Source organism: Strongyloides ratti, assembly GCF_001040885.1.
Source record: "Strongyloides ratti genome assembly S_ratti_ED321, chromosome : 2".
Lineage (NCBI taxonomy): Eukaryota > Metazoa > Nematoda > Chromadorea > Rhabditida > Strongyloididae > Strongyloides > Strongyloides ratti.
Window position 1 is genome coordinate 9,350,351 of NC_037308.1, and position 26,004 is coordinate 9,376,354.

At 24.2% G+C, this 26,004-nt stretch overlaps 6 protein-coding genes across 6 annotated transcripts; 5 read left to right on the forward strand and 1 right to left on the reverse strand.

Moving 5' to 3' along the window:
- Positions 1-134: 134 nt before the first annotated feature.
- SRAE_2000297700 (Hypothetical protein) lies at positions 135-814 on the forward strand (the record flags this gene model as incomplete). Its single annotated transcript, XM_024654115.1, has 2 exons — positions 135-413; positions 449-814. The coding sequence occupies 2 exons, from the start codon at positions 135-137 to the stop codon at positions 812-814; spliced, it is 645 nt and encodes a 214-aa protein (XP_024507519.1).
- Positions 815-1,262: 448 nt separating this feature from the next.
- Positions 1,263-5,536, reverse strand: SRAE_2000297800 (Structural maintenance of chromosomes protein 4; the record flags this gene model as incomplete). The annotated part of the gene is made up of 5 exons (XM_024654116.1): positions 1,263-3,693; positions 3,731-4,433; positions 4,473-5,088; positions 5,130-5,450; positions 5,492-5,536. The coding sequence occupies 5 exons, from the start codon at positions 5,534-5,536 to the stop codon at positions 1,263-1,265; spliced, it is 4,116 nt and encodes a 1,371-aa protein (XP_024507520.1).
- Positions 5,537-6,275: 739 nt separating this feature from the next.
- On the forward strand, positions 6,276-7,374 carry SRAE_2000297900 (Ribonuclease Zc3h12a-like domain-containing protein; the record flags this gene model as incomplete). The annotated part of the gene is made up of 2 exons (XM_024654117.1): positions 6,276-6,451; positions 6,492-7,374. 2 exons carry the CDS (start codon positions 6,276-6,278, stop codon positions 7,372-7,374), a joined length of 1,059 nt encoding a protein of 352 aa, XP_024507521.1.
- A 1,098-nt stretch (positions 7,375-8,472) lies between these two features.
- SRAE_2000298000 (Microfibrillar-associated protein 1) lies at positions 8,473-9,824 on the forward strand (the record flags this gene model as incomplete). The annotated part of the gene is made up of 2 exons (XM_024654119.1): positions 8,473-9,347; positions 9,392-9,824. The coding sequence occupies 2 exons, from the start codon at positions 8,473-8,475 to the stop codon at positions 9,822-9,824; spliced, it is 1,308 nt and encodes a 435-aa protein (XP_024507522.1).
- A 618-nt stretch (positions 9,825-10,442) lies between these two features.
- On the forward strand, positions 10,443-10,892 carry SRAE_2000298100 (Protein mago nashi; the record flags this gene model as incomplete). Its single annotated transcript, XM_024654120.1, has 1 exon — positions 10,443-10,892. The coding sequence occupies one exon, from the start codon at positions 10,443-10,445 to the stop codon at positions 10,890-10,892; it is 450 nt and encodes a 149-aa protein (XP_024507523.1).
- A 1,773-nt stretch (positions 10,893-12,665) lies between these two features.
- Positions 12,666-24,067, forward strand: SRAE_2000298200 (Discontinuous actin hexagon; the record flags this gene model as incomplete). Its single annotated transcript, XM_024654121.1, has 6 exons — positions 12,666-12,741; positions 12,806-16,527; positions 16,617-16,646; positions 16,744-21,065; positions 21,125-21,829; positions 21,889-24,067. The coding sequence occupies 6 exons, from the start codon at positions 12,666-12,668 to the stop codon at positions 24,065-24,067; spliced, it is 11,034 nt and encodes a 3,677-aa protein (XP_024507524.1).
- Between the last annotated feature and the right edge of the window lie 1,937 nt (positions 24,068-26,004).

The following is a 26,004-nucleotide window of genomic DNA, read 5'->3' on the forward strand; positions in this document are numbered from 1 at the left end:
TCATTATTATTTTAAAATAATGTACCTGTCATTTGAATGTTGTTTATATTATCTATATTTTAACAATATATGTTAATACTTAACAACAATATTTCAGAAAAATACTTTTGATTACGTAATAGATATAAATTAAAATGAAAAATAAAATAATTTTTCAACTATTAATATTACTTTTAATTCACCTAATTGGATATGAAGGTATTCATGTTATTTGTGAATCTAATGGTACTAAGAATTGTACAATGACAATGACAAAAGATGAAACTTCATTAAGTTCTGATTTTTATAATTTAATACCAGCCTACAGAAGAAGAGACATTGAAAGTATATTGAATGACACTAGATTAAGTTGGGATGATAGACGTGATAGAGTTAACAATTATTTCAAAACATACATTCCATATGATACAATGGTAAGAAAAAATAATTTAATAATAATTAATTTTAGAAAACTTATTCAAAATTATTGAGTGATAAAATAGAAAGAGATATGGAGGAAAAATTTGAAAAAACCAGATTATCATTTGACAAATTATTTAGAGAAAAGTTTAACTTTATTAAATTTAATCATAGTTTATTTCCTCCTGTTAAATTTGATTTTTCAGAAAAAGATTTTGAAAAATTACCAGGAAATAAATATATGAGAAATGAAGTTTATACAGGTCCTTATGATAAATCATTTACCCAAAGAATAAATACTAATTTACCCAATGAAAGTGGAAAATTTTTTTTCGATAGAAGAATTAATAGATTACCTATTGATAAATTTAATGGTATTATTCGCCCATACAGATATTGTATACCAATATGTTGATGGTAATTTTAATGATATAAAAATTTAAAATGTTATTTTTTAAACAAAATTTTTTTAAGAATCATTTTTCATTTTTAATATACTGAAAAATATTTAAGACAAATGTATCATTATTTAAAGTAAAATAATTATATTTGTTTTATTTGTGTAATAATAAATATTGAATTTATTTGAAATAAAAATTATCATTACTATTGTTTAAAAAATTTTTTACTCTTTAACAAATAAATAAAATTAACTTTAAACTTATAGATTCTGTTAAAAGTGTATAAAACTTTATATAGTATCAAATTATTTTTTACAATTTATAATTGTTTTAATTATAATGAAATATTAAGATTACAGTGCTTCATAAATACTAAAACTAAACCAATTACAAATCATTGTCAAAAATTAAAAGTTAAGATAAATTTATTGTACATTCATAATAAATTAAAAATTAAAACTATTAAGCATTATCTAATAGTTCATAAAGAGTTTGTAGATTGCCCTTTAAAGTAGAATTTGAATTGATTTCATTTAAGTCAATACAATTTTTATTAGCTTCATATATTTCAACCATATCAGAACACGCTGATCTCGTCTTATCATTGAGTTTCCAAATTTCAACACATTTATCTGCCAATTCATACATTTCTTTACGTAATGATATAACTATAAATTGTGCATTTAAAGTTCTTTGTTTAATATATTGTCCAATTATTGCAACATTTCTAAAGTCTAATGCTGCATCAATTTCATCCATTATATATAAAGGTGTAGGGTTATATTCATGTAAGGCAAATACTAATGCAAGTGAAGCAAGAGTTTTCTCACCACCTGATAGATTTGTCATTTTTTTCCAAGATTTTCCTGGTGGCCTAACTTTATAAAGAATACCAAAGTTGTATGGATCAAATTTGTCACATGCCTCCAAATCAGCATCACCACCAAATGTTATACTTTGATAAACCTCTTTGACAAATTTTGAAATTCTACTAAAACCCTTATTAAAATCTTTTATTCTTTCAAAACGCCAATTATCACTTTTTTCTTTAAGTTTTTCATATATTTTACTAATTTTATTGAAGTTCTTAAGATTTCCCAAATAAATTTCATGCTTTTCTAAATATTTTGACACTGCATCATCACTAGTTTCATTAAGATATGCTGACTCAAAAATTTTTAATTTTTCTTCTATTTCCTCTTCTTTTGACAAAATTTGTTCAAATTCTTCATCACTAAATTTTTTCAATGGTACTTCAATCATTGGTATTGATTTATTATTTTTGCTATTTTCTAAAAATTTTATAAACTCTTTTTCAGATTCATCAACACGTTTTGTGTAGTATAAATCATCGTTACGAAATTCAGTTAATTCATTAGGAAGTAAATTTATATTATTATAGAATATATATTTTAGATTTTTAATCTTCTCAGAATATGCTGTTTTTTTATTTTTAAGTTCTTTTAATTTATCATTATATGTACATATGAGTGATTGATGTTGGTCAACCTCATTTTTTAAATCAATTAATTGATATTTTATTCTAGAAATATCAGATTGACCACTAAGTTTTTCATTCAAGGTTTTTAATAAATTACCATTCTCTTCTTTCTCTTTGGTTAGATTATCAATGAGATGCAAAAGTTCTTCCTCTTTTTCTTGAAGATGGTTAATTTTAGATGCCAATTCTTGTATTTCATTTTCATTGACTTCTTGTTGACTTATTTTAACTTTATATTGTTTTGATGAAAAATTAAACTTTTTTTGTAGTTGATTAATTGAATTCTGACATTGTTCTTTTCTAGTAAGACAATTACTTAAATTATTAGCATGCTCCTCAACAAGATTTGTATAAAGAATATCTACATTGTTTTTTACTAACATAAATTCTTTCATTTTTTCTTCAAGAACTTTCTCTGCATTCACAATCTTATCTTCTAAAAGATTAATCTCTTTAACTATTTTGTTGTACGCATCTTCATCAACCGTGACATTATCTAACTCTTTTTTTAATTCATTTAAATTATTTTGTTTTACACTTAAACATTGATTTCCATTTTTTACACTTTCGTTAATAAAATAAATTTCTTTTTTCAATCCCTCAATGAATGAAACTTTTTTTCTAATCTCCATGTCAATCTTGTGTTTCTCTTCTAAAAGTTGAGAGTTCCGCATTTTTAAAACTCCAATCTTCTGACTTAATTTATTAAATTCTTCTTTTATATTTAATTTTAAATTCTCATCTACTTTGGAGTGGGTAAAATTTTTTTTTCCAATTAAACCAGAAATTGGTTTACCACCACCTGTAATTTTTCCTGTGGTTTCAAAAATACAACCATTTAATGTTACGGTTTTTGGAATACGCTCACCATACTTTGCCTTTAAATAATTAATACTATCCAAACTTTCAACCACTAATGATTCTCTAAACACAAAATAAAAACATGATCTTATTTCAGGAGGAACATTTTCCAGTAAGTCAAATGCTCTTATTGCACCTTCAAAATTAGCGGTCTTTCTGGAACAATCTCCACACTTCTTGTTTACTTCTTCAATGCACATAAATGCAGCTCTCCCCTTCCTATTAATTCTTAACTGTTCCATTAAATATTGACCATCCTTTATAGTTTCAACAACAAACATATCTAATGATCTCCCACCTAATGTTGATAATGCAATATCATACTTCTTGTCTATTGATGCTAAATCCCCTAAACGTCCCTTAAAACCAGCATAATTTAGACCGATAAGAAATTTGTAAGTTTCCGATAAAGGTAAAACATTTTCATTGTCAATAAATGAATTGTGTTTTTGTTTAAACGCTTCAAACTTCTCTGATTCATTTGCAAGCATTGTCTCATGCTCTTTTATATCAGCTTGGTACCTTTTAGAACTAAAAAAAAACTATAAGTTTTATAAGTTTACCATACCTATTTTTTAGATTTAATAATTCATTTTCAGCTACATTTATGTTTTCTAATAATGTTGTTTTCTTTTCTAAACTAGATTTATTTGACAAATTCAAGTCTTTTATAAAATTTTCAAGATTTTCAATCTCTTTCGCGATGGCATTCTTTCCACTAGCAAGTTGATTCAACTTAAAATCAAGTTTTTCTTTTTCGTTTCTGTAACCACCAATTTTATTCTGTAACTTAATTACAGCGTCTTGTTTCAAATCATACTCTGAAGCGTATCGCAATCTTTCTTCTTCAAAGATTTTTTCGGCATTTTCTTTTTTAATACTTAAATCTTTTTCAAGTTTTAAAACATCGTTTAATTCTTTTTCATTTAATTCTTTTTCCTTTAAAATTTCTTGAGGTGCAGTTTCTAATTTTTTTATTTCTTGGTGTAGGATTTCATTCTTCCGTTCTTTAGATTGAAGTTGTTCTTCTAATCTTGAGTGTTTTCCTCTGACTTCATCTAATTTCATATTATTTGAAACAATAGAAGATTTAATTTCTTCATCCTTTTTTAAACATTTCTTGTATTCAGTTTTAGCTTCCGCTCGTTCATCTTCAATAAGTTTTAAACTGTTTTCTAATTCAAAAATTTCTTCATTTTTCATATTAATCATATTTTTACTTTCACATAACTTTTCATTAGTTTCATCATATTGTTTTTCACATTTTGATTCTAAAATTAAAAGCTTTTGGTATTTAAAATCAATAATACCATTTCTTATTCGATTTTGCTCAATATTATCTTTAGCATTTTCCTCCAACAAATTCCTAAATTTCTCAGATTCTCTCAACTTAGCATTTACAATAGCAACTTTTGATTGCAATTCCAAAATACCGTTATTAACTTTTTCTAAAGGTAATTTGTATCTACTTGTTCCAATAATATCATCCATTAAACTTAACATACAATCTTCGTCTTCCTTTTCTGCTTTAGGTTTTAAAAGTGATATACTTTCTACTTCTCCTTGTAAAATCAAAAATCTATCATGATCCAACCCAAGACCGTGATTTTTTAATATTGCTTTCAAATCATTTCTACTAATTTTTCTATCATTAAAGTAAAAAGAACTTTTATTGTCTTCAGTAATTTTCCTTGTAACACAAAATGAAGATCCCTCAATATCAAATAATTGTTCATTTACTCTACCAACTCTTTTAAAATAAATAGAAACTCTAGCAAATTTACATGATTCATTTGAAGATCTGTGTATAAGATCTGACAATTTTTTTGTACGGAATTTCTTGACATTGTAGTCAAAAACAAATAACATACAATCAAAAATATTACTCTTACCACTACCATTTGGTCCAACAATACATGAAAAATTCTTTAACGTATTTAAAATTAATTCAAAAAAAAACAACTTACTTTTCCAAATGGACCCATCTTATTAACACCATGATATGATTTAAAATTCTCAAGTTCAATGTAATCTATAATTAACCTGTCTTCATTGGTTGTTGAATAACTTGGTTCATCATCATATTTAGGATCTAATTTTATATCAAGTAAAGCTGAATATTCATCAAATGAAACTAAGTTTTGAGATGTTAAATTGTTTTCTTCTTGACAAGGAATAAATTTATCATTTGGATTATATATTGAATCTAAATTACGATTTTCTTTATCGTCATCAAATTCTATAAAATCACTGGAATCAGCTATATCTCGATTACTTTCTGATTCAGGCTACATTAATTATTATGAAAAAAATATTTGTAAAAACCTACCATATTTTGAATAGAAATTGAATCAAACTTCCTACGTTTAGACATTTTGATAAACTATTTAGATGTTTAATAACAAATGATCAAAAGTCTATATATACAACAATACAATTTTTTCCCAAACAAAATTTTGCAATTCTATTCAAGAAAATTATAATAAAGCGGTTGTTTAGACCTATAAAGGCGGCAAATTAATCCACTGTGAACAAATTTTTTGAAAAGAAAGTATACTTAATTTTACTGTTTTTTTATCATTTTAAAACAAAGAAATATCAAAAGCAACAAAATAATTATGTTTTTATTTTAAAATCACATGCACTTGTTATATTAAATTTGTAATCTTTTGGAATAGACAACTTTTATTTCAAAGTTTTTGATCATTACTTAAAAGTTTGAGAGAAGAAAGACTTTTTAAAAGATAAAAAGTAGTAATAAAATTTATAGTTATTATTTTTGAATAATAATTCTTTTATATATATTTTTTTAATTTAAGATATATATTTACTAATTTCTTTTTATATGATTTAAATAAAATTAATGTATTTAAAAAGTCATTTAATAACAGAAAACAACAATAATGGTAAAATTTTTTGTAAAAAGATTATTTATTTATAAATTGTAAATAGAATGTGTTTATGAATTTAATTTTAGAATATTATATCTATTCAAAAAACAGATGTATAAGAATTGGGTTATTCAATATGCAAAATTGCTTTAATAATATTTTTAAAATCATAGTAAAAAAAATTTTTTACAACTGTCTATTTATTATTTCACAATTTTTAAAATGAATAATACCTCTGGTATGTTAAAAGAGTTGTATAATAAACAGGTCCAAAAAAAGCTTCAGCGTATTGTTCAAAATGAATATATTTTTAAACCTCCTTGTGCAGAAGCTTTACCAAGAATTGTGGTTTTAGATGGCTGCAATATTGCTCGTGGATCATGTGGACCACAAAGAGAGTAAGTGTACATTAAATTAATATGTATTGTTAATATTTAGATATTTTAATTGTGCTGGTCTTCTTGCGGCTATCAGATATTTTTTGATCCGCAATATAGATGTTATGATTTTTATGCCGGTTATATACTTAAATAATGATAATCCTTTTATTGCCGATTCTCATTTGTTGTTAGAGTTAAAAAAATTTGACATTATTACCTTTACTCCTGCTCGTGCTTCTCATCGTGGACGACCGGCATTTTTAAATTATGATGATTTGTATGTTCTTCATGCTGCGAAACGTTTTGGAGGAGTTATCGTGTCAAATGATAGGTATTCAGATATCTTAAAGCGTCATCAATATCAACAATACCATCATATTATTACACATCAAAGATTGGATATTCAATTTATTCCTGTTGGTAAGAGTATTGTTAAATTTGGAAAAGATATATTTTATAAATGTCTACCTAATATTGAATTTTCAACAACTTTACAAGATTCTTCTTCAATAATTAGTCAAAAATCTCTTTTTTGTATGCCATTTAATGATGATTATGAAAAAGTTGCCTTTCGTGGAAGACATTGGTCAAAAAGTAGAAGATTAGAAATTATACGTGCAATTGATACTTTACTTCACAATTTAGAAAGCAAATGTTGTATTTATGATTACACAAGTCATGTTGCAACATTAAGCCCCCTGTTAAATGTTCAATTTGCAAACTATTTTCCAACATATGATAAGACCAAAAAAAACAAAAATGTTAATACATTACATTTCAGTGAAACACTGAGTAATTACTCAACTTTAGATAAAAGTACAGAAGATAACTATACTCTCACACCACGTGAATTACAAGTTATGGCATTCAAAGATTCTTTTGAAAGATTTTCTGAACAAATAAAAAAAAAGAATCCAAATAACAAATTATTAACTGGTTAAAAATAATAACTAGTACTTTTTAATTTTTTATTTTGTACTGGGTATCGTAAGACTACCTTACTTGGTATATTAATATTTATTTGTACTCACGTAATATAATTAATACTACAATAAAGTGTTTTTATGGACAAAAAATATTGTTTTTTATTTTTATTAAATTTATTTTATTAAAAAAACTATTTTTGCCTCAAAATTAACTTGAAGTTTCCATATCATTAAACAAGTTAATAAGTTTACTATTTTACGTTGTTTTTATAACATCATAAAATATATCTTTTATAAATAAGTTTTGATTAAAATAATATAAAATTAAATACAATTAAAAAATTTTATCCAATAAACATTTATATTTAATGGAGAATACCAGTATTGTTAAAAATTTTTTTTTATTTATTATTAAAACTGGTGTTGCAATATTTGTACACTTAATTTTTAAAAACGACAATTAAAATATCGATAATTTATATTATATTTTCATTAAATATTTACAATAAAATAATAAAGATCTTTTGATATCAAACATTACTAGAGTTACTCTTCACTTTTATAATTAAAGTTCAATGAAAAAATACTCTTGGGTGATATTTTATCTAAATATAATTGTTTGTTCACTATGCTGACTTTTAAATTTTAAATAATTTTTATGCTTTTTATTCTTAAGAAATGTTGATGGAATTTTAAATTAAATTTTTTTTTAAAGTAAAACTTAAAACATTTAAAGTATGAATGTCATATTATTTTATACAAAAAAATTTAAAGTATGAGAAAATGTTTTAAAAAATTTAATGTTTTTCTAATAATAATACAATAGTAAAAAATGTTAATTATTTAATTTTAAATTCTATGTATGGATTAAGTACCAGCATAATAATTAAAGATGCAGAAATTAATACACATTAATTGACACTAAAGTTTTCTATCAAATTATTTTTTTTTATAAAATAATTTTAATAACAATAATTAATATATATTTTTTATTTATAAATCAACTTTTACTTTATAAACAAAATTGGATGACGTTTCTCCAAGAAGGAAAGATAAATTAGTGCCTTTTTATATATTAGCCTATTTTTTTAATAATTCAATTTATTTCTAAAGATGAATTCATTAAACAAAACAGTTGCTTCTAGAATATCAAAAATAACTACAAATGTTGCTGCTGTTCCTTATAAGAATGAGAAGGGACAAGTTGTTATGAAAAAAGTTAAAGTTCAAAGATATGTAGCAGGAAAAGCCCCAGCATGTAGTGACAGTGAATCAGATGATAGTATTGAAATTATAAATAAAGATGATTTTGACAAAATTGTTAATAAAAATTCTAAAAATGCTAATAAAATGGAAACTACAGCAAAACGTGATAGTAAAGTTCACGATCAGTCAGAATCTGAATCATCTGAGGATGAAGAAGAGATTGAAAGGAGGAGAATGAGGATAAAATCAAAACATCAAAAAGATGAAACAGATGAATTGGAAAGTATAAATTGTAAGGATGAACTTGAATTAGATGATGATGAAGATAATGTTATAAGACGAAGGACGTTATTAAAGTCCCAGAAATTGAAAGATGATAACGATGAAATCAATAATGATAATGAATCAGAAGATGAAAGTGTTGAGGAGGAGAGTAGTGAAGAAGAATCAGAAGAGGAAGAAGATGATTTACCGCGTTTGAAGCCTGTCTTTGTACCAAGAAAAGATCGTGTCACATTACTAGAAATTCAGAAGGAGAAAGAAGCTGAGATGGAAGCAGAAATGGAAGAAGAAAAACGAAAAGAGGCACGGAAACAGCAAAGTGTTTCATTACTTGAGATGACATTGAAAGCAGAAAAAGAAGCTGAAGAAGTAAAGAAATTGGCTGATGCATTAGATCTCACAGAGATAGTTACAGACGATGATGATGATGAAATTGCCTATGAATTGTGGAAAATACGAGAAATTAATCGTCTAAAAAGAGATCGAGAGGAGCGAGAAATGTATGTTAAATTTCTTCCAATTATATTTAATTTTTATTTTAAAGGTATGCACGTGAGCAGGAAGAAATTGAAAAATTACGTAACATGACAGAAGAGGAACGTGATAAATATTTTGAGATGAATCCAAAAATTATTACAAATAAACAGGCAAAAGGAAAACTTAAATTTTTACAAAAGTACTTCCATAGAGGTGCATTTTTCTTGGATAAAAATGATGAAATTCTTAGTAGAGATTTTACTGAAACAACTTTAGATGATAATTTTGATAAAACTGTTCTCCCTAAAGTAATGCAAGTTAAAAATTTTGGTAAATCTTCTAGAACTAAATGGACACATTTGACGGCTGAAGATACTACAGATCACCAGGGTGCATGGGCAGCAAAGACAAATTTTAATCAAAAGTTTACAGAAAAACATGCCGCTGGTATGAAGAATATTTTTGTAAAACCTACTAGTTTAAAAAGAAAGCATGAATAAATTTTACTTTTTTAAAAATATTTTCTAATACTAATGTAAGTATTTTTGTATAAGGAACATGTTATTTATATGAATAAAATTTAATTTATTAAATTGTATAATTTATAAATATATAAAATAGGGCAAGTAACTGTTATCATTTATACATATTTCAACAAATATTTTACTTTATTTTGAATCGTCTTTTATAATTATTAAATATAAAATAATTTGTTGATTTCTTTGTTTATAAAAATACATGTTATTTAAAGATAAATTTTTTATTAGAAAATTAATTTTATATATTTTCAAAATTATATAAAACTATTTTAATACAAATAAAATTTAAATATCAAGAAAATTATTCACTAAGATATTAGTATTTTCCAACGATTTTCTTTACCATTATTAAAAAATAATAAAAATATGTAAAATGTTATTATATTTACAAAATAAATAGTATAAAATTGTTTTCATTTCCAGTTGATAATCAAAAGTTTTTATATGATTATGAAAAATTGTTTGTTTCTTTTTTTCACCACAAAAATACGGTTTAAAAGAAACACTATTCCAAAACAATTGCATTATTTTAAGAAAAATAAAGTTTATTAATTATTAGTACAAATTTTTATTGTGAATATGGAAAATCCTAATAGTGATTTTTATCTACGTTACTATGTTGGACATAAAGGAAAATTTGGTCATGAATTCTTAGAATTTGAATTTAATGGAAATGGTCGTTTACGTTATTGTAATAATTCTAACTATAAAAATGATACTATTATAAGAAAAGAATGTGGTGTCAATAAAATTGTCCTCGATGAACTTAAACGTATTATAGATGATTCTGAGATTCTTAAAGAATCAGATGAACATTGGCCAGAAGCAAGTAATATTGGAACTCAGGAACTTGAAATTCTTTATAATGGAGAACATATCTCTTTTCAAACTTCAAAAATTGGTGCCATTCAAGAGGTTAATGAATGTGATGATGCTGATGGTTTAAGAGTTTTTTATTATTTAACACAAGATTTGAAATGTTTAGTTTTATCAATAATTTCACTTCATTTTAAAATTAAACCAATATAAATAAAGATATTATTATATAAACATTAAAATAATTTATCATGTTTATTATTCTTTATAATTTTAAAGTTATCTCATTATTTTTTTTTTTAATCTTAAATAAATTATAATTTTGTACGTTACTAATTTTAGGAGATTTATAACAAATAACATATGTAAATAAGTTAAAAGCTTTTTGGAATGTATATAATAATATTAGGTAGGAAATAGATAGAGGCAAGTTAGAGGAACATTATAATTATTTTACTTAAAATAATTTTACTTTTTAAATTAAAGAATTGTTAATAACTTTTTCTTTAAAGATTAGTTACATATAAATGAGTAATTTTTAATAATATTATATATTGTACATTAATGTGAACTAATTTTATTTAATAATTTAAGATGTTTTGAATAATATAAAGTTTATTTATCTTATTTTGTTTATATTTTTATAACTTTATTTTTTAATATAATGTTGATTTGTTTTATTCTTTTAAATAAATGATATTTAATATGTTTTTTTGTTATTCTTTTTTTAATAACATTATATTTTTATAATATTTAATACAAAACTATGTTATTATAACATCAATTATACTTTTATTTAACTTCAAATATAAACGGTGCTATATATAATAATATAATAGTTATACATAAAATCAATCGTTTAACTTTTTGTCTTCATAATTGCAAAAGTGTGAAAATTGTTAAGTCACATCTTCCAACAAAATTTCATGTTTTTGTGCTATACTGTACACCATTGATTATATATTTTCTTAAAGATAAATAATATTTTAATGTTTACTTAAATATTTTACTCTACCTACTTTTAATAATAAATTAAATTAAATTAAAAAAGAAATCATGATGTATTATTTTAACTATTCATCTTTTAAATTTTAACGCAATCTTCTTACTATTCTTTTCCCAAAATGTGATAGACGGCGCTTTCTTCTTCTTCTTCTAACTACTCTCCTTAAAGACAATGTGGTATTTGGGTGAAGATATAAGAATAAGATGATTTCTTTTCTTCTAGATCTAATGAAAATAAATAGAAAGAGAATTGATATATAGTTTATTAAGGTGCCGTCAATATCATATTTTTATGCCACCTTCTTTTCGCTCTTTAAATGTTAACTGGGATAAAATGAGGTCTACGCTTTTTCTAGATTATTCGCATCATTTTATTTTATAGTAAAAATGCTCATTATATTTGTAATATACTTATAATAAATCTTCTCTAATCACTTCATAATTCCTATTTTCATCGATCTCGAGAATGCGTATTTGGTTTGTTTGTTTGTCTTATATGCCTTCAAAATCATTATATCCCGCTTCAAATAGGTCAATGTTGTAAAACATTTATTTGCATCTAACTCATATACATTTTTTTAAAAAAAAGTTTTACCTTACCTTATATTTTTACACTACTATCTTTTGTTATATAAAACAAACATATTCTTATTATATTATTATAAAAAATACTATTTAATTTTTTTTTTAAAGTTTTATATTATAAGTATTTTTAATATTGTTTTTAACAAAAAAAAAAATAATATCTTGTTTTAAATATAATTATTTTTTAAAATTAAGATTATTATTATAATTTTTTTTAAGTATTTAATATTGTAATCAATGTTATTATTATGTACATCTTTTAAAATTTATTAGAAAAAAAAAAATCTTTTATATATTCAAATAACCTCCTATTAAATCTTTTCAGCAACCTTCAATTTTATATTTTATTCTTTATAATTTTATTTTATTATATTGTTTATATTACTTTAATTTACAATGTTATTTTCTGGTGGGGCCTCAGGTTCGAGTAAACCAAAGAAAGATGATAGAAAAGAAAAAAAAGTTGATAAAAGTAAGTTGTAATTAAGAAATTTTTATTGTTATTAATGTTATTTATTTATTTATTTTTTGATTAGATGAACGTTATGAAATTCAAGAACAGGTCTTTTCAAGATGGTGTAGTTGGCTTATTGAGGGTAGTAATGTAGAAAGTTTTAAAGATATAGGTGATCATAAATTTTTAATTAAACTTGGAGAATATATATCAGGAAAAAGTATTCCTTTTTCAAATCATAGACATCAAGATATTGATAATGTATTTACAACATTAATACCAGATCAAGAAGATAAAATTTATCAAATTTCAATAACTGAAGTTATTGAAGGAGTTCCAAAAACTGTATCTAGTATGTTTTGGCAATTAATACAAATATATTGGAAAGAATTTGCTCCACCTGGAATGAATGAATTAAAATTAAGTGATGCAATAAAAAATTGGTGTTTAGAAGCTTGTTCTCGATATGATGAAATAACTATAAGTGATTTTACTTCAAGTTGGAGAGATGGAATAGCATTAAATGCATTAATAGCAAGTTATGATCCAACATTAATAGATATGGATGAAATACGTGGCATGAAAGGTGATGAAAGAATAGAAAATGCAATAAATATTGCAAAATATAAATTAAATGTACCAAAGTTATTGACAACAAAAGACTTTCATTCAGAGTATTTAGATAATAGAAGTGTTGTACTTTATTTAATGACACTTTATTTATGTTTAGTAAAAGAAACATCACAAGAATCAATTGAAAAACAATCAAAAAAATCATCTGATATAAGAAGCAATGAAATTAAAATGATCTCACCTGAAACTGCTAATGCTCTTCAAAATTTTAATCAAAATATTCAGATGACTAATGAGGAACAACAACAAATGCATCAGGAACAAATTAATCAGTTATCTTCTGACAATCAACAATCCTCTCATGTTACTAATAAAGAAAGTTCAGATTTACAACCTGAACATACTGTTCGTTCCAGAAAATCTTCTTCATCTTCACAAAAAAGTATTAATAAAAGAAGAATGAAAAAATATGAAGAACAATTAAAAGATTATGAATCTTGTTTAGAACAAGTTTTAGCTTGGTTATTAGATGCTGAAGAAGAACTTAATAATATGGGTTATGTCTCAACAACTGATGTTGAAAAGTTGAAAGAGCAATTTAAACAACATGAACAATTTATGTTATCTTTAACACAATCTCAAGATTCTGTAGGTAAAGTATTAGCCAGAGGTCAACACTTAAGTCAAAAATTGGAGGAGGAACAATGTTCAGCAGTTATATCACAATTATTAATTGTTAATCAAAGATGGGAAACTGTTCGTGAAAAAGCAATGGAAAGGCAAACAGAATTACAATCAAATTTAAATAGTCTTCAATTGGAACAATTAAATGAAATTTCAAGATGGCTTGATGATATGGAAGAAATGATAAAAAATAGACAAAATATTAGTAATGATATTAGTGAAATTGAAATGGAAATTAAGGATCATGAAGATATTCAGGAGATGATTAGTGTTCAACAAAGTAATATTGAAAAATTATCTACTTTTGTTGCTGTTATTGATGTTGATAGTGATTCATCAGATGAGGCAAAGTATGATATTTTAGAAAAACGATTACATGAAGTTGGTCAACGTTGGATTACTATATGTGAGTGGGCAGAGAATCGAGCAAATGCATTAGATGGTCTTGTTGAATTACAAATTGAATACAGAGAGGAACTTGAAGGATTAGGAAAATGGTTAACTATTAAAGAAGTTGAATTAGGTCTTCTTAAGTCTACTGATTTTCTTAAAACTGATGAAGATGTCAAACAACAACTTAAATTATTACAAAAAATAGAAACTGATTTAGAAGAGGAACATTCAAATTTTGTAAAATTATCTCAATTATGTATGGAATTAGTAAGTAAATATGACAAAACAAATATTTCTGAAGCAAATAAAATTAAAAAAGATCTTGATTTAATTACATCAAGATGGGATAATATTGTTACTCGTTTAGAAGAACACAGTCAAACATTAATTAAAAGTGGAAAAACTGGAGAATTACAATTACAACCATTAAATTTAGAAAATGAAAAAAATTTATTAGATAGTAATTTAGGTACAACAATTCAATTTCCATCAATGGAAATGTCTTATTGTATAACAACATCTCCTTCATCTGAAGAAAAACCAAAAAAAGAGGAAGAAGAATTACCACAAACAGAAATGAATATTGTTGATGAATTTGTACATATGGTTGGTGAATTAAATGATGACATTCAACCATTATATGATTGGCAAAGAACTTTTACAATGAATTTAACACCTGAAACACTTCCTATTATGATACAAATTTGTCAAAAAAAGTTAAATGAAATAAAGGCTGCTGAATTAAAGGTTGAAAAATTACAAAATAAACTTTTAGCAATTGAAGATGAAGGTTTATCACAAGAAAATTTTCAAATTGTAAATGATGTTTTTGATAATTTTATGAAAAAATGGAGTTCAATAGTTAAAAAAATATCTGAATGTTTAGGAATTTTAACTGAAAAAAATATTGATTTAGAAAAAAGTGCACAAATTGCTAGTAATTTAGATAATTGGTTAACAAAAATTGAAAGTGTTCTTAATGAAATTACTAAAATACCTGAACCAGATCAACGAATACATAGATTAAAAAAAATTGCTGATCAATTAGATTCACAGGAAAAAAATTTAGTCTATTTACAAAAAACTTTACCTAATAGTGAAAAAGTTAAAAGACTCCAACATCGTATGATATCTATTTTAACTAGTATTCAACAATACCAACAAAATGAAAGTAAGGCAACTTTAAATGAATGGTTTAGTAAGATGGAACAAAATTTAAAGACTGGAGATATTTTTCCAGGAAATGTTGAATATCTTAATGATGAATTAGATAAAGTTGAACGCCTAACAACAGAAATGTTAGAAACAAAAAAGAGGAATACAGATAATAAAGAACTTTGTGATAGAATTGATAAATTAGTAAAAAGTGCCAATTCTAAAAAACATATAATTATTGAGAATATTAATAAAACTCAACAAATTAATTATAAATATGAAAAAATTTTAGAAAAAAGTAATGAATTAAAATGTGAATTGGATGGTTTGAAGAAGAGTAATGAATCATTAAGTGTTTTAGAAAAACAATTTAAATTGTTACGTGATAAAATAAGTAGTGAAAGTCAAACTAAAGATGAAATTATTGAACTTCTTAATGATATTAATTTAAAAATTTTACGTTCACATAATTCTAAAAAAGAAGAATTATCTAGTCATTTTGATGAAATAATTAAAAATATAAATGAAAATTGGAATGTTCTTGATTTAGAGATAGATGAACATTTGAATTGTCTTGTAAAAGAACAAAGAAAAATTTGTGAGACTGAGTTAAAAAATTTAAAAGAATTAGTAGAAAAATTAGAAAAATGTATGAATTCTAGTTCGGATGCTTCTGATGCAGAGGAGTTGTCTGAATTTTTAGATGAATTAGAGCATCTTTTGGAAAAAATAGAAAAAGTCTCTAAACAACTTAATTCTGTTATTCCATCTGAAAATTGTTCATTAAAAAGTGAAGTTGAAAAATTTATCGTTCACAAAGAAGCTATCATTGCTTCAGCCAATAGAAGAATTAATACACTTCAATTAGCTGTAAATACTTGTGATAAATTTGAAAGTGATTTATGTAAATTTCAAAACTGGTGCACAAATGTTGGTCATATTCTTAGTAAACGAGTTTCAGAGGATGTATATGCTAGTGATGTTCCACATGAATATAAAGTAAGTTTTTATGATTTTTTTACTATTAGTATCCGCTTCAAGCTTCTAACATTAAAATTGTCTATACTTCATTTCATTTATATTTTCAGGTTGGTATGATTGATGGAAATCTTATTGAAGTATGTTTTTACCTTACATTTTTTTTTAATTTGCATGCTTTTGACTTTAACTTTTTATATTCCTTGATTTATTATTATTAATATTAATTATTTTTAGCAAATAGCAAAAGAATTTGATGATAATCAAAAGTTTTTGAAAGATCTTGATACATTTATTGAAAAAAGTAAAAGTCAATTTCAGTCTAATGATAGACTACGTGTACTTCTAGAACACTCTACTAGTCAATTAAATGAATTAAAAACAAAATTTGAAGAATTTAAGAAACCAGTTATGTTTAATAATTCTGTTAATCGTATTTTAAGAAGACTTAGTGATATTGGAAGTACTGTAGATGACTTGACATGTTGTAGTGTTGATGATATGGAGTATAATTTAAATCATTGTCAACAATTAGTAATAGAACTTCAAGAAATGGAAAAGGAACTTGAAGAATTAAATAATAAAAAGCAAAATTTAATTGATTGTGAAACTGTTAGTGAAGATGAAGCTAAAGGATTAGAACATAAATTTGATTATGCTAGAAATTGTTGTAAACTTCATATTGAAAGATGTGAAATGGCTGAACATAAATTAATAAAGTGTAAAGAGTATGTTGAAAAAATAGATTTTGAAAAAAGATCAGTTGACAAAATATTAAAAGATATTGAAAATCCTGTTTTATCAATAACAGCTGGTGAAATAAAAAATTTGTTAATTGAAGCTAAAAAAAGTATTGATAAGATTGATGAATTTAATTGTTTAATAATTGATAATGGTTTTAAAAGTAATATTAATTTTGATGATATTCTTGAGAGATATGGAAATGTACAAAAATCATTTGATGCAGATTGTTTTGAACAAGAAAAAATGGATATAGATAATTGGGATGCTTTATTAGATAGAGTCATAGAATACAAAGATGAAATTAATTCATTTTTAAATTCATTAAAAGATGTCGAAGGAATTGATCTTAGAAAAGCTTTATTTAATCAAAGAGAATTAAAAAATTTATACAATGATAAAGTTACTTTTTTGATGCATGTCAAGCCTGAATTATCAGATAAACTTTTACTAGAAATGAATGAAATAAATAATAGATGGAATAGTTTAGAACATAAAATTAATATTGAAGATTCACCGGTTCCTTCAAAAATTTTACGTTGTAATAGTGATAGTTCTGAGGAAGGTATTGTAAGTATTGCTATGGAATATTCAGAGGTACCAAAATTAATTGAAAATGATACAGAATTTTATTCAGATGATGAAAATGTTAGAAAAATGCCATTCCAAGAAAAAGTTTCTAAATTAAATGAAGTATTTAAACAAGCTGAGGAAAGTTTAAATTTTCAAAAATATCCTATTAAAGATTTTGTTGATTGGAAAGAAAGAGTTGATAATTTTAATAAATGGTTAGATAAATGGAATCCAACTGTTAATGAAGTTTTAGATGAAGGTAGACAATTAGCTGAAAATGGAAGATCTGAACTTGATGTTCATGATGCATTAGATAAATTAGATAATGTTGTTGAGATGAGTAGTAATATAAAAGAGACATTAGAAGAAAATGAGGAAAATCTTAATAATATGTTAGATGATTGGGAAATTTATGAAACAGAAATTAAAGAATTAAGTGAAAATGTTGAGAAATTAAAAAATAATGAAATAGATAATATTGTTAAAGCAAAAGAAACACAAGAAAAATTAAACAAATTTGTAAAAAAAGTTGAAGATATGAATACACAATGGTTTAAAATGCAAAAAAATCTTCCTGGTAATGAAGATAGAATTGGAGAGGAAAGGAGAATTCAAATTATTAAACAAGATATTTTTGATATTGGTGAACAAATAAAAAATTTCATTAATTTAGAAATAAGAAATAAAGAATCATCAATAGAAAAATGTGATAAACAAACAAAAGATACAAGTTCTTTGGGATTATCACTTAATATGGATGTTTGTGAAAGTGATGATGATGATGGAAGTATTCATTTAACTAGTCACCTTTCACCAGATGGAAATATCATTAAATTGTACAGTAATCTTAATAACATTGAAGAGTATTTTAATGAACCAGAAATTTTACCTTATGATGGTTTAGAAGAAAAAGCAATGAAATTACAGGCTATTGCAATCAAACTTGGAGAAAGTGAAGGGTTCGTTGAGGCAAATCAAATGACAATGGATATATCTGAATCTGATGAAGCAATGAGACGAATTAAAAATTTAAAACTTAAACTTGAGAAAAGAAAAAGGCAAATTGCAGAGAGATCAGCAATATTACTTTCATTAAAAAGTTTAATAGGCCAAACGGAAAATGTTATAACTAATCATTTATTAAGAGTTGTTAAATCTGATGACGGAAGAGAAGATACACCAGATTTAAATGAATTAGAAGAGGAACAAAATGAATGTGATAGTGCCTTGGCAAAAAGTGCTGTTTTATTGAGACAATGTGAAAATAAAGTTGGACCAATTTTAGATCAACTTAGTGAAAAAGATAAGCAAAATATTAAATCACAATTAGAAAGATTAAAACAAAATTTTCTTTCTAGTGAAGAAATTGTAAAGAAGAAAAGAGGAAAATTAGAAAATCGTTTATCAGATGAAACCAAACTTTTTGGTATCCTTGAAACATTAGAATTTTGGTGTGAAGAATGTAAATCATACTTATCAATTATGCCAAATCCTTTAGATGAAGAGGATCTTGCAAATACAAAAAATAAAATTGAACAACTTTCTAGTGAGTATGAAGAAAAATTGGCTACATTTCATAATTTAGAAAATCTTAAAAATCGTTTTGTAGCTTTAGATTGTGTTAATAATGATATAAAACACAAAATGAGAAGAGATGTTTCAAATATTGGAACTAAAATAACTGATTTGCAATTAAATTTTCGAGCATCTTTAACTCAACTAGAAACATTATTTGTTGAATGTCGTGAATATTCAATCAAATATGAAGAAATTAAAAATTGGCTTGATATTGTTAAAAATAATTTAGAAAATGCTGAAACAGCCAAAATATATACTCCTAATATGCATGAATTTTTAAAGTATCAAAAAGAAAATAAAGAATTTATTTGTCCAAAATTAAAAATATTAGAAAATAAATGGAATGATGTTAAAAAAAAAATAAATGACACAACAATGATAAATATGACAAATAATAATTTTGATGATTTACAATTACAATATAATATGATTATTGAAAATTTGAATTGTTTTGTTCATTTACATATTCAAGAAAAAGATGATTCACCTGCAAATAATGATGAAGCATACCATCATCAACTTCTTAGTGCTATAAGTGAAGCTGATGAAAATAAATTTTCACATTCTAATGTTCCAAATTCACAAAATGATAATATTGATAATGATAATACTACTACAGTAGTTCAACAACAAGAAATTATTGAATTACCAATGACAAATTCTTCTTATTCATTAAAAACAAATGAAAGTAAAGATTTATATAAATCCAAGTTTAGTGTTAGAGAAATGGCTATGTTAGATACAATAATGAATATTAGACATTGGATTAATGAAACAGAAAGAAATGCTTCTATAACTGTAGATATAACTGACCAAATCAAACAAAAAGAATTAATTGATAAGATTCAAAATTTTATTGATGAATTAAAAGTAAGACAACTGGAATCACTTAGAATATTTGATACATCTACTGAACAAGAAATAAAAGAAAAAGCCGAACTTTGTCAAGCTGATATAAATAGGATTACTGGACAATGCCAAAGAAGGAAAAACCAATTAAAAGAAATGATTGATAGTTCTAGAACTTGGGATATAATTAGAAGTAATGTTGAAGCATGGTTAATAGAAGGAAATGATTTATTAAATAATTCTCCTAATGTTAATGAATTAAGTGATATTGCATTAAAGGAACAGTTACGAGCTGTCGATATAACAATTGATCAATTAAAGGAATATAAACAAAAGATGAAAAAAGTTAATAAAATGAGTGATGATTTACTTGACAATTATAAAATTGATGATGGTCATAATTTATCACATATTATAAGTAAATTAAATACAAAATGGAATAAATTTAATGATAATATACGAGTAAGAAAAGCTGTTTTAGAATCTAGTATAAGATCAAGAAATGATTTTCAATCAGCATTAGAATCTTTTGAAAAATGGTTAAATGAAAATGAAGAAAAAGTAGGTAATTTATATATTGAAACAGAAAGTAGTCAAAGATTAAAAAGTTGTGTAAAAAGAAAAGAATTATTAAAAAAAGAAAATGAATGTGATATTGGTATACAAGGAAATCAGGAAGTAATTTCTTCTCTTCGTCAAATAGGTTTCAAAATAATAGGATCTCTTGATGACGACAAAGAAAAAGTATTATTACGTGAGAAATTAGAAGATTTTGAGGAAAGATGGCAAAAATTGATAAAACATCATTCAATCATTAAGTATGTTTTTAAAAAAAAAACTAATTTTTTTTTATTCCATTTGTTAATTAATTTTTTAGAGAAAGATTAGAGGCAGCACAGGAAGAGAGTGAAAAATTGACAAACAATTTATCGGATTTATTATATTGGATTGAAGAAAAAAATGTAATATTAAATAAGGAACAACCAATAGGAGGAGAATTAGCTTTAGTTATAAAACAAAGTGAAGTTGTTAAAAATATTAATAGAGAAATTGAGGGAAGAGAAATGAAAGTTACTGATACTATTGAATTAGCTTATTCTTTTCTAATGCAACATAATTTACGTCCTAATTTATATACCAAATCGGTATTAGATAATAATAATGACCCAATTGATGAGAAAACAGAAACTGCCGAAAGAGAAGAAAGAAGAATTGGGCTTAAAATATTAGCTGATTGTGAGAGGCTAAAAACAGATTGGAAAAATTTAAAGAATAAATGTAATGAATGGGGAAAAGTTGTAGAAGAAGCTCATTTAGAAATGCAATCTTTGGACAGAGCAATGGCTGAAAGTTTATTAGCTATAAGTGAGATTGAAGCAGAAATTAAAAAAAGAAAACCAGTTCATGAATTAAGACTTGAACAATTGAAGGATGGTTTAATTGATAATGGTATTTTGAAAAGGCAAATACAGGAAGCTTCTATTCATATTGATGATATGAATGATGCTGGAGGTAGAATTCAAGCTTCAGATATTGTTATAACATCAGGTTTGAGATCTCAAATTAATGCTGTTAATGAAAGGTTAGTTTTTTTTTTTTATTATTATAATTTGAATATTATAAAAAAAATAATATTTATAGATATGCATTATTAAAACGTGAAATTTCTATTAGACAAGCAGCTTTAGAAAGAGCATTTGAAGATTTTGGACCAAGTTCTGAACATTTCTTAATAGAATCATGTCAATCACCATGGCAAAGAGCAATTAGTAAATGTAATCAATTACCATATTATATTAATCATGATACTGAAGTAACACAATGGGATCATCCAGTTATGGTTGATGTTATGGAACAGGTTCAAACATTTAATCAAGTAAAATTTTCAGCTTACAGAACAGCTATGAAATTGAGAGCTCTTCAAAAAAGATTATGTTTAGATTTAATTGATATGAAACAATTAGATAAAGCATTCGCAAAAATTACATCAACAGACATTGGTGAAGCATGTGGAGTTGAATTAATGGTAACATCTTTAGTATTAATATTTGAAGAACTTGCTAAAATTCATCCAGAAAAAATTAGAAATGTACCAATGGCTGTTGACTTAACAATAAATTTAATGTTGAATATCTTTGATGGTTGTAGAGATGGTTTTATGAGATTGATATCATTTAAAATTATATTAATAGTATTTTGTAAAGCATCATTAGAAGATAAATATAAATATTTATTTTCACTTATTACTACACCAAATGGTGTTGACCCAAAAAGGTTAGCTGTATTATTTTATGACTTAATACATATTCCAAAATATCTTGGTGAAGCAGCAGCATTTGGTGGAAGTAATATTGAACCATCAGTTCGTAGTTGTTTTGAACACAGTAAATTTCCTCATACATTAAATATTGATAATTTTTTGCAATGGTTAAAAAAAGAACCTCAGTCTCTTGTTTGGCTTCCAGTAATGCATCGATTGGCATCTGCTGAATATGCAAAACACCAAGCAAAATGTAATGTATGTAAAATGTTTCCAATAATTGGATTACGTTATCGATGTTTACATTGTTTTAATTTTGATATGTGTCAAAATTGTTTCTTCTCTCAAAGAACAGCTAAAAATCATAAGTTGGTTCATCCTATGCAAGAGTATTGCGTTCCAACTACATCCGGTGATGATGTAAGAGATTTTGGCTTTATGATGAGAAACAAAATTAGAGGATTAAAACCAAAAGTTGGATATCTTCCAGTTAATACTGTTGATGAAGGTAAACCTATTGAAAATAGACAAGTTGTTCCTAATAATCCTGCAACTGAAAATATTCATCATCGTATTTATAGTTTTGCTCAAAAATTATCAAAGAATGATGATTCTGGTAGTAAAATAGAATGTAATATTGAAGAAAAAAATTTAAATGATAATGAACATGAATATATTGGAATGGATGATTCAGTTGTTTTAAATTGGAAAAGAGATACAGAAAGAAAAAGTGATGATGTAAAAAGTCCAATTCAGTTGATTAATCAAGTTGATCAAATGCACAAAGAAGAACTTGATCAAGTTCTTCATAAATTACAACTAGAAAATATTGAATTAAAAAGAGAACTTGAAAAAAAAAGACAAGTATCTAATCTTCGAAGTACACCTAATATAAGTCAAATTGGTAGAGGAGTATATGGATCAGGTTATAAACAATATAATACTTTTGGAAGATATGAATCATCTAAACGAAATGATAGAAATTTATCTAATGGAAGTTTACCACCCGTAGTTCCACTTCATCAATCAAAAGGAAGTTATGATGGATATGGTAATCATATGAGAAGATCTGGTAGTGTTGTAACACAAGGCAGTTTATTTTCTAATCAAAAAATGAATCAACATGCAAGTTTACAAAATGTTGACCCACCAAATATTAGTGATGAACAGGCTTTAATTGAAGAAGCTAGAACTTTAAGATTACATAAACATCGACTTGAACAAAGAAGTAAAGTATTAGAAGAACAAAATAAACAATTAGAAACACAATTAGATCGTATTCGTAAAATGATTACAACTAGAAAATCCACTGAACCACAATTATCTTCTCCTATGTTAGATAATCTTCAAAATCCATACGAGTGTCGTGATATGAATGCATTAACAACAGATGACGAGGAATCTTGTGACAATGGTCTTCGTAAAAATAGAATGGAAGCTTTAATTGGTACATGTGACGAGTTGGGAAGAGCAATGCAAAATCTTGTATATAATGTTGTTGCTACAGAAGCAACAGATGAAGATATTGATGAAAATGAAGATATTATTAATGGAAATTAAATAAAAAATAATAAAGTTTAAAATATCTCTTAACTCTTGCCATAAACAAATTATAATTAATTACAATTTTAATAATTATTTTATAAATAAAAGAATAATATTATTTTATTTTTAATTTAACAATAATAAAAACAAATTTATTTAAAGTTTTATTCAAAAACTTTTTTTAATTATATAAGATTTTTGATCTAATTAGATCAAAATAATGATAATAAATATTAAAACATTAAAAATATGCTTTAATTTTATTAAGTTATTATTCCAAAAATTTCTTTATCTTTACAAGGAAGTAATTAGTGGTATTAAATTTTTAGCAAAAATTGCGACCCTGGCAGGATTCGAACCTACAATCTTCTGCTCCGTAGGCAGACGCGTTATCCATTGCGCCACAGGGCCGTGCCATAGACGAAAAAGATCATTTTCATGAGCTGGTAAGAAACATGTTATAATTTATAGAATATGATGCATTTACGATAATTTTTTTGATAAAAATTTTACATATAAATATTTTTTAAAAGTTGATTTTTAATAATACTTAATATGTTTATTAATTTAACTTTAAATTTATCATTATATTCTGTTTTTTAAATTTTAATCATATATTTAGTTAGTATTTTCATAATATTGAATATAAACTTTTTAATATGTCAACATTACATTAATATTTTTTAATTTTTTTGTGTCATAAAAATATTTTTAAAAAACTAATATTTAAAACAAATTTTAAATATAACCTAATAATATTTAATAATTTAACTTTTTGATAGATTATTATAAAATTATTTTTTAAATACAGTAAGATTTAGATTAGAAAAACTAATTTCTTATTTTTATAAATTTAATTTTATTGTAAAAATTATTAATAATTTATTGAAGTTATAAATATTTATAAGAATTTAATTAATACTCTTCGTGGTTATGATTTGGGTTACGTAATGTAAAACTAAGTTAAGCAAGTTCATAATTTAATCACTGTTATATTTTAACTTGCACTAATTGTTCCAACATTTGGAGTTTAATAAAAATTTTGATAATCTTTAGGAGTGTATTTTTATCGCTTTTGATACATTTAGTAATATTCTGATTTTCAGTACACCTTAAACTTTATAAATTTTACTATATATTATTAGAAATCATAGAAATTTCTTCTAAAAGTTTTGTTAAATGTAATTTTTACCTTTATAGTAAATAAAATAATGAATGAATATTGCAAAGATAAATTTACATAAAGTTTTAACTACACTGAAACTAACTAATTACATAATAGTATTATTCAAATTTTACAAAATTACACCAAAAGAAAAGTTGTAAGGTAAACTACATTTTTAAAAATTAATTGAATGAAATAATTTTGTATCCATGTTGTATGTGTCATATAAGCTTTGAGAGAAATGAATATTTTAAAGAAAAAAACAAACTAGAAGCAGTAAAGTTGCGAAAAAATAATATTAATTTTAAATTTTTATTCTATTAATTTTGTTGTAAGATTAATTGATTTAAAATATGATATATCTTATCTTCTAAACAGTTAACATTTTTTCAACTAAATTAAGGTAGAAACATTAAATTAACAAAATATATAAATAACAAAAAAGTTTTAAATATATGATTTATAGCATCTATTGAAAAAATTCAAATTTGACATCAAATGCTACATATTTAAATTTTATCCAAAAGTATCTTTGTTGACTTAAATATTTTTAATAGTTGTATTCATTTTAAACTTTATGTCTTGAATTTTAAATTTAATTATACTCGAATGTGACTTTTATAAAATTGTGATAAACTATTTATTTCCAAATCAATTGATAAATTAAACTATTAGTTCTTTCCAATAACAATAAATTAAATAAAACTAATTTTTTTCCACCCTAAAACAATTAATTAATGTTATAAAATTTCAAAAAAGTTTTTAAATGATTATTGACATATATTAT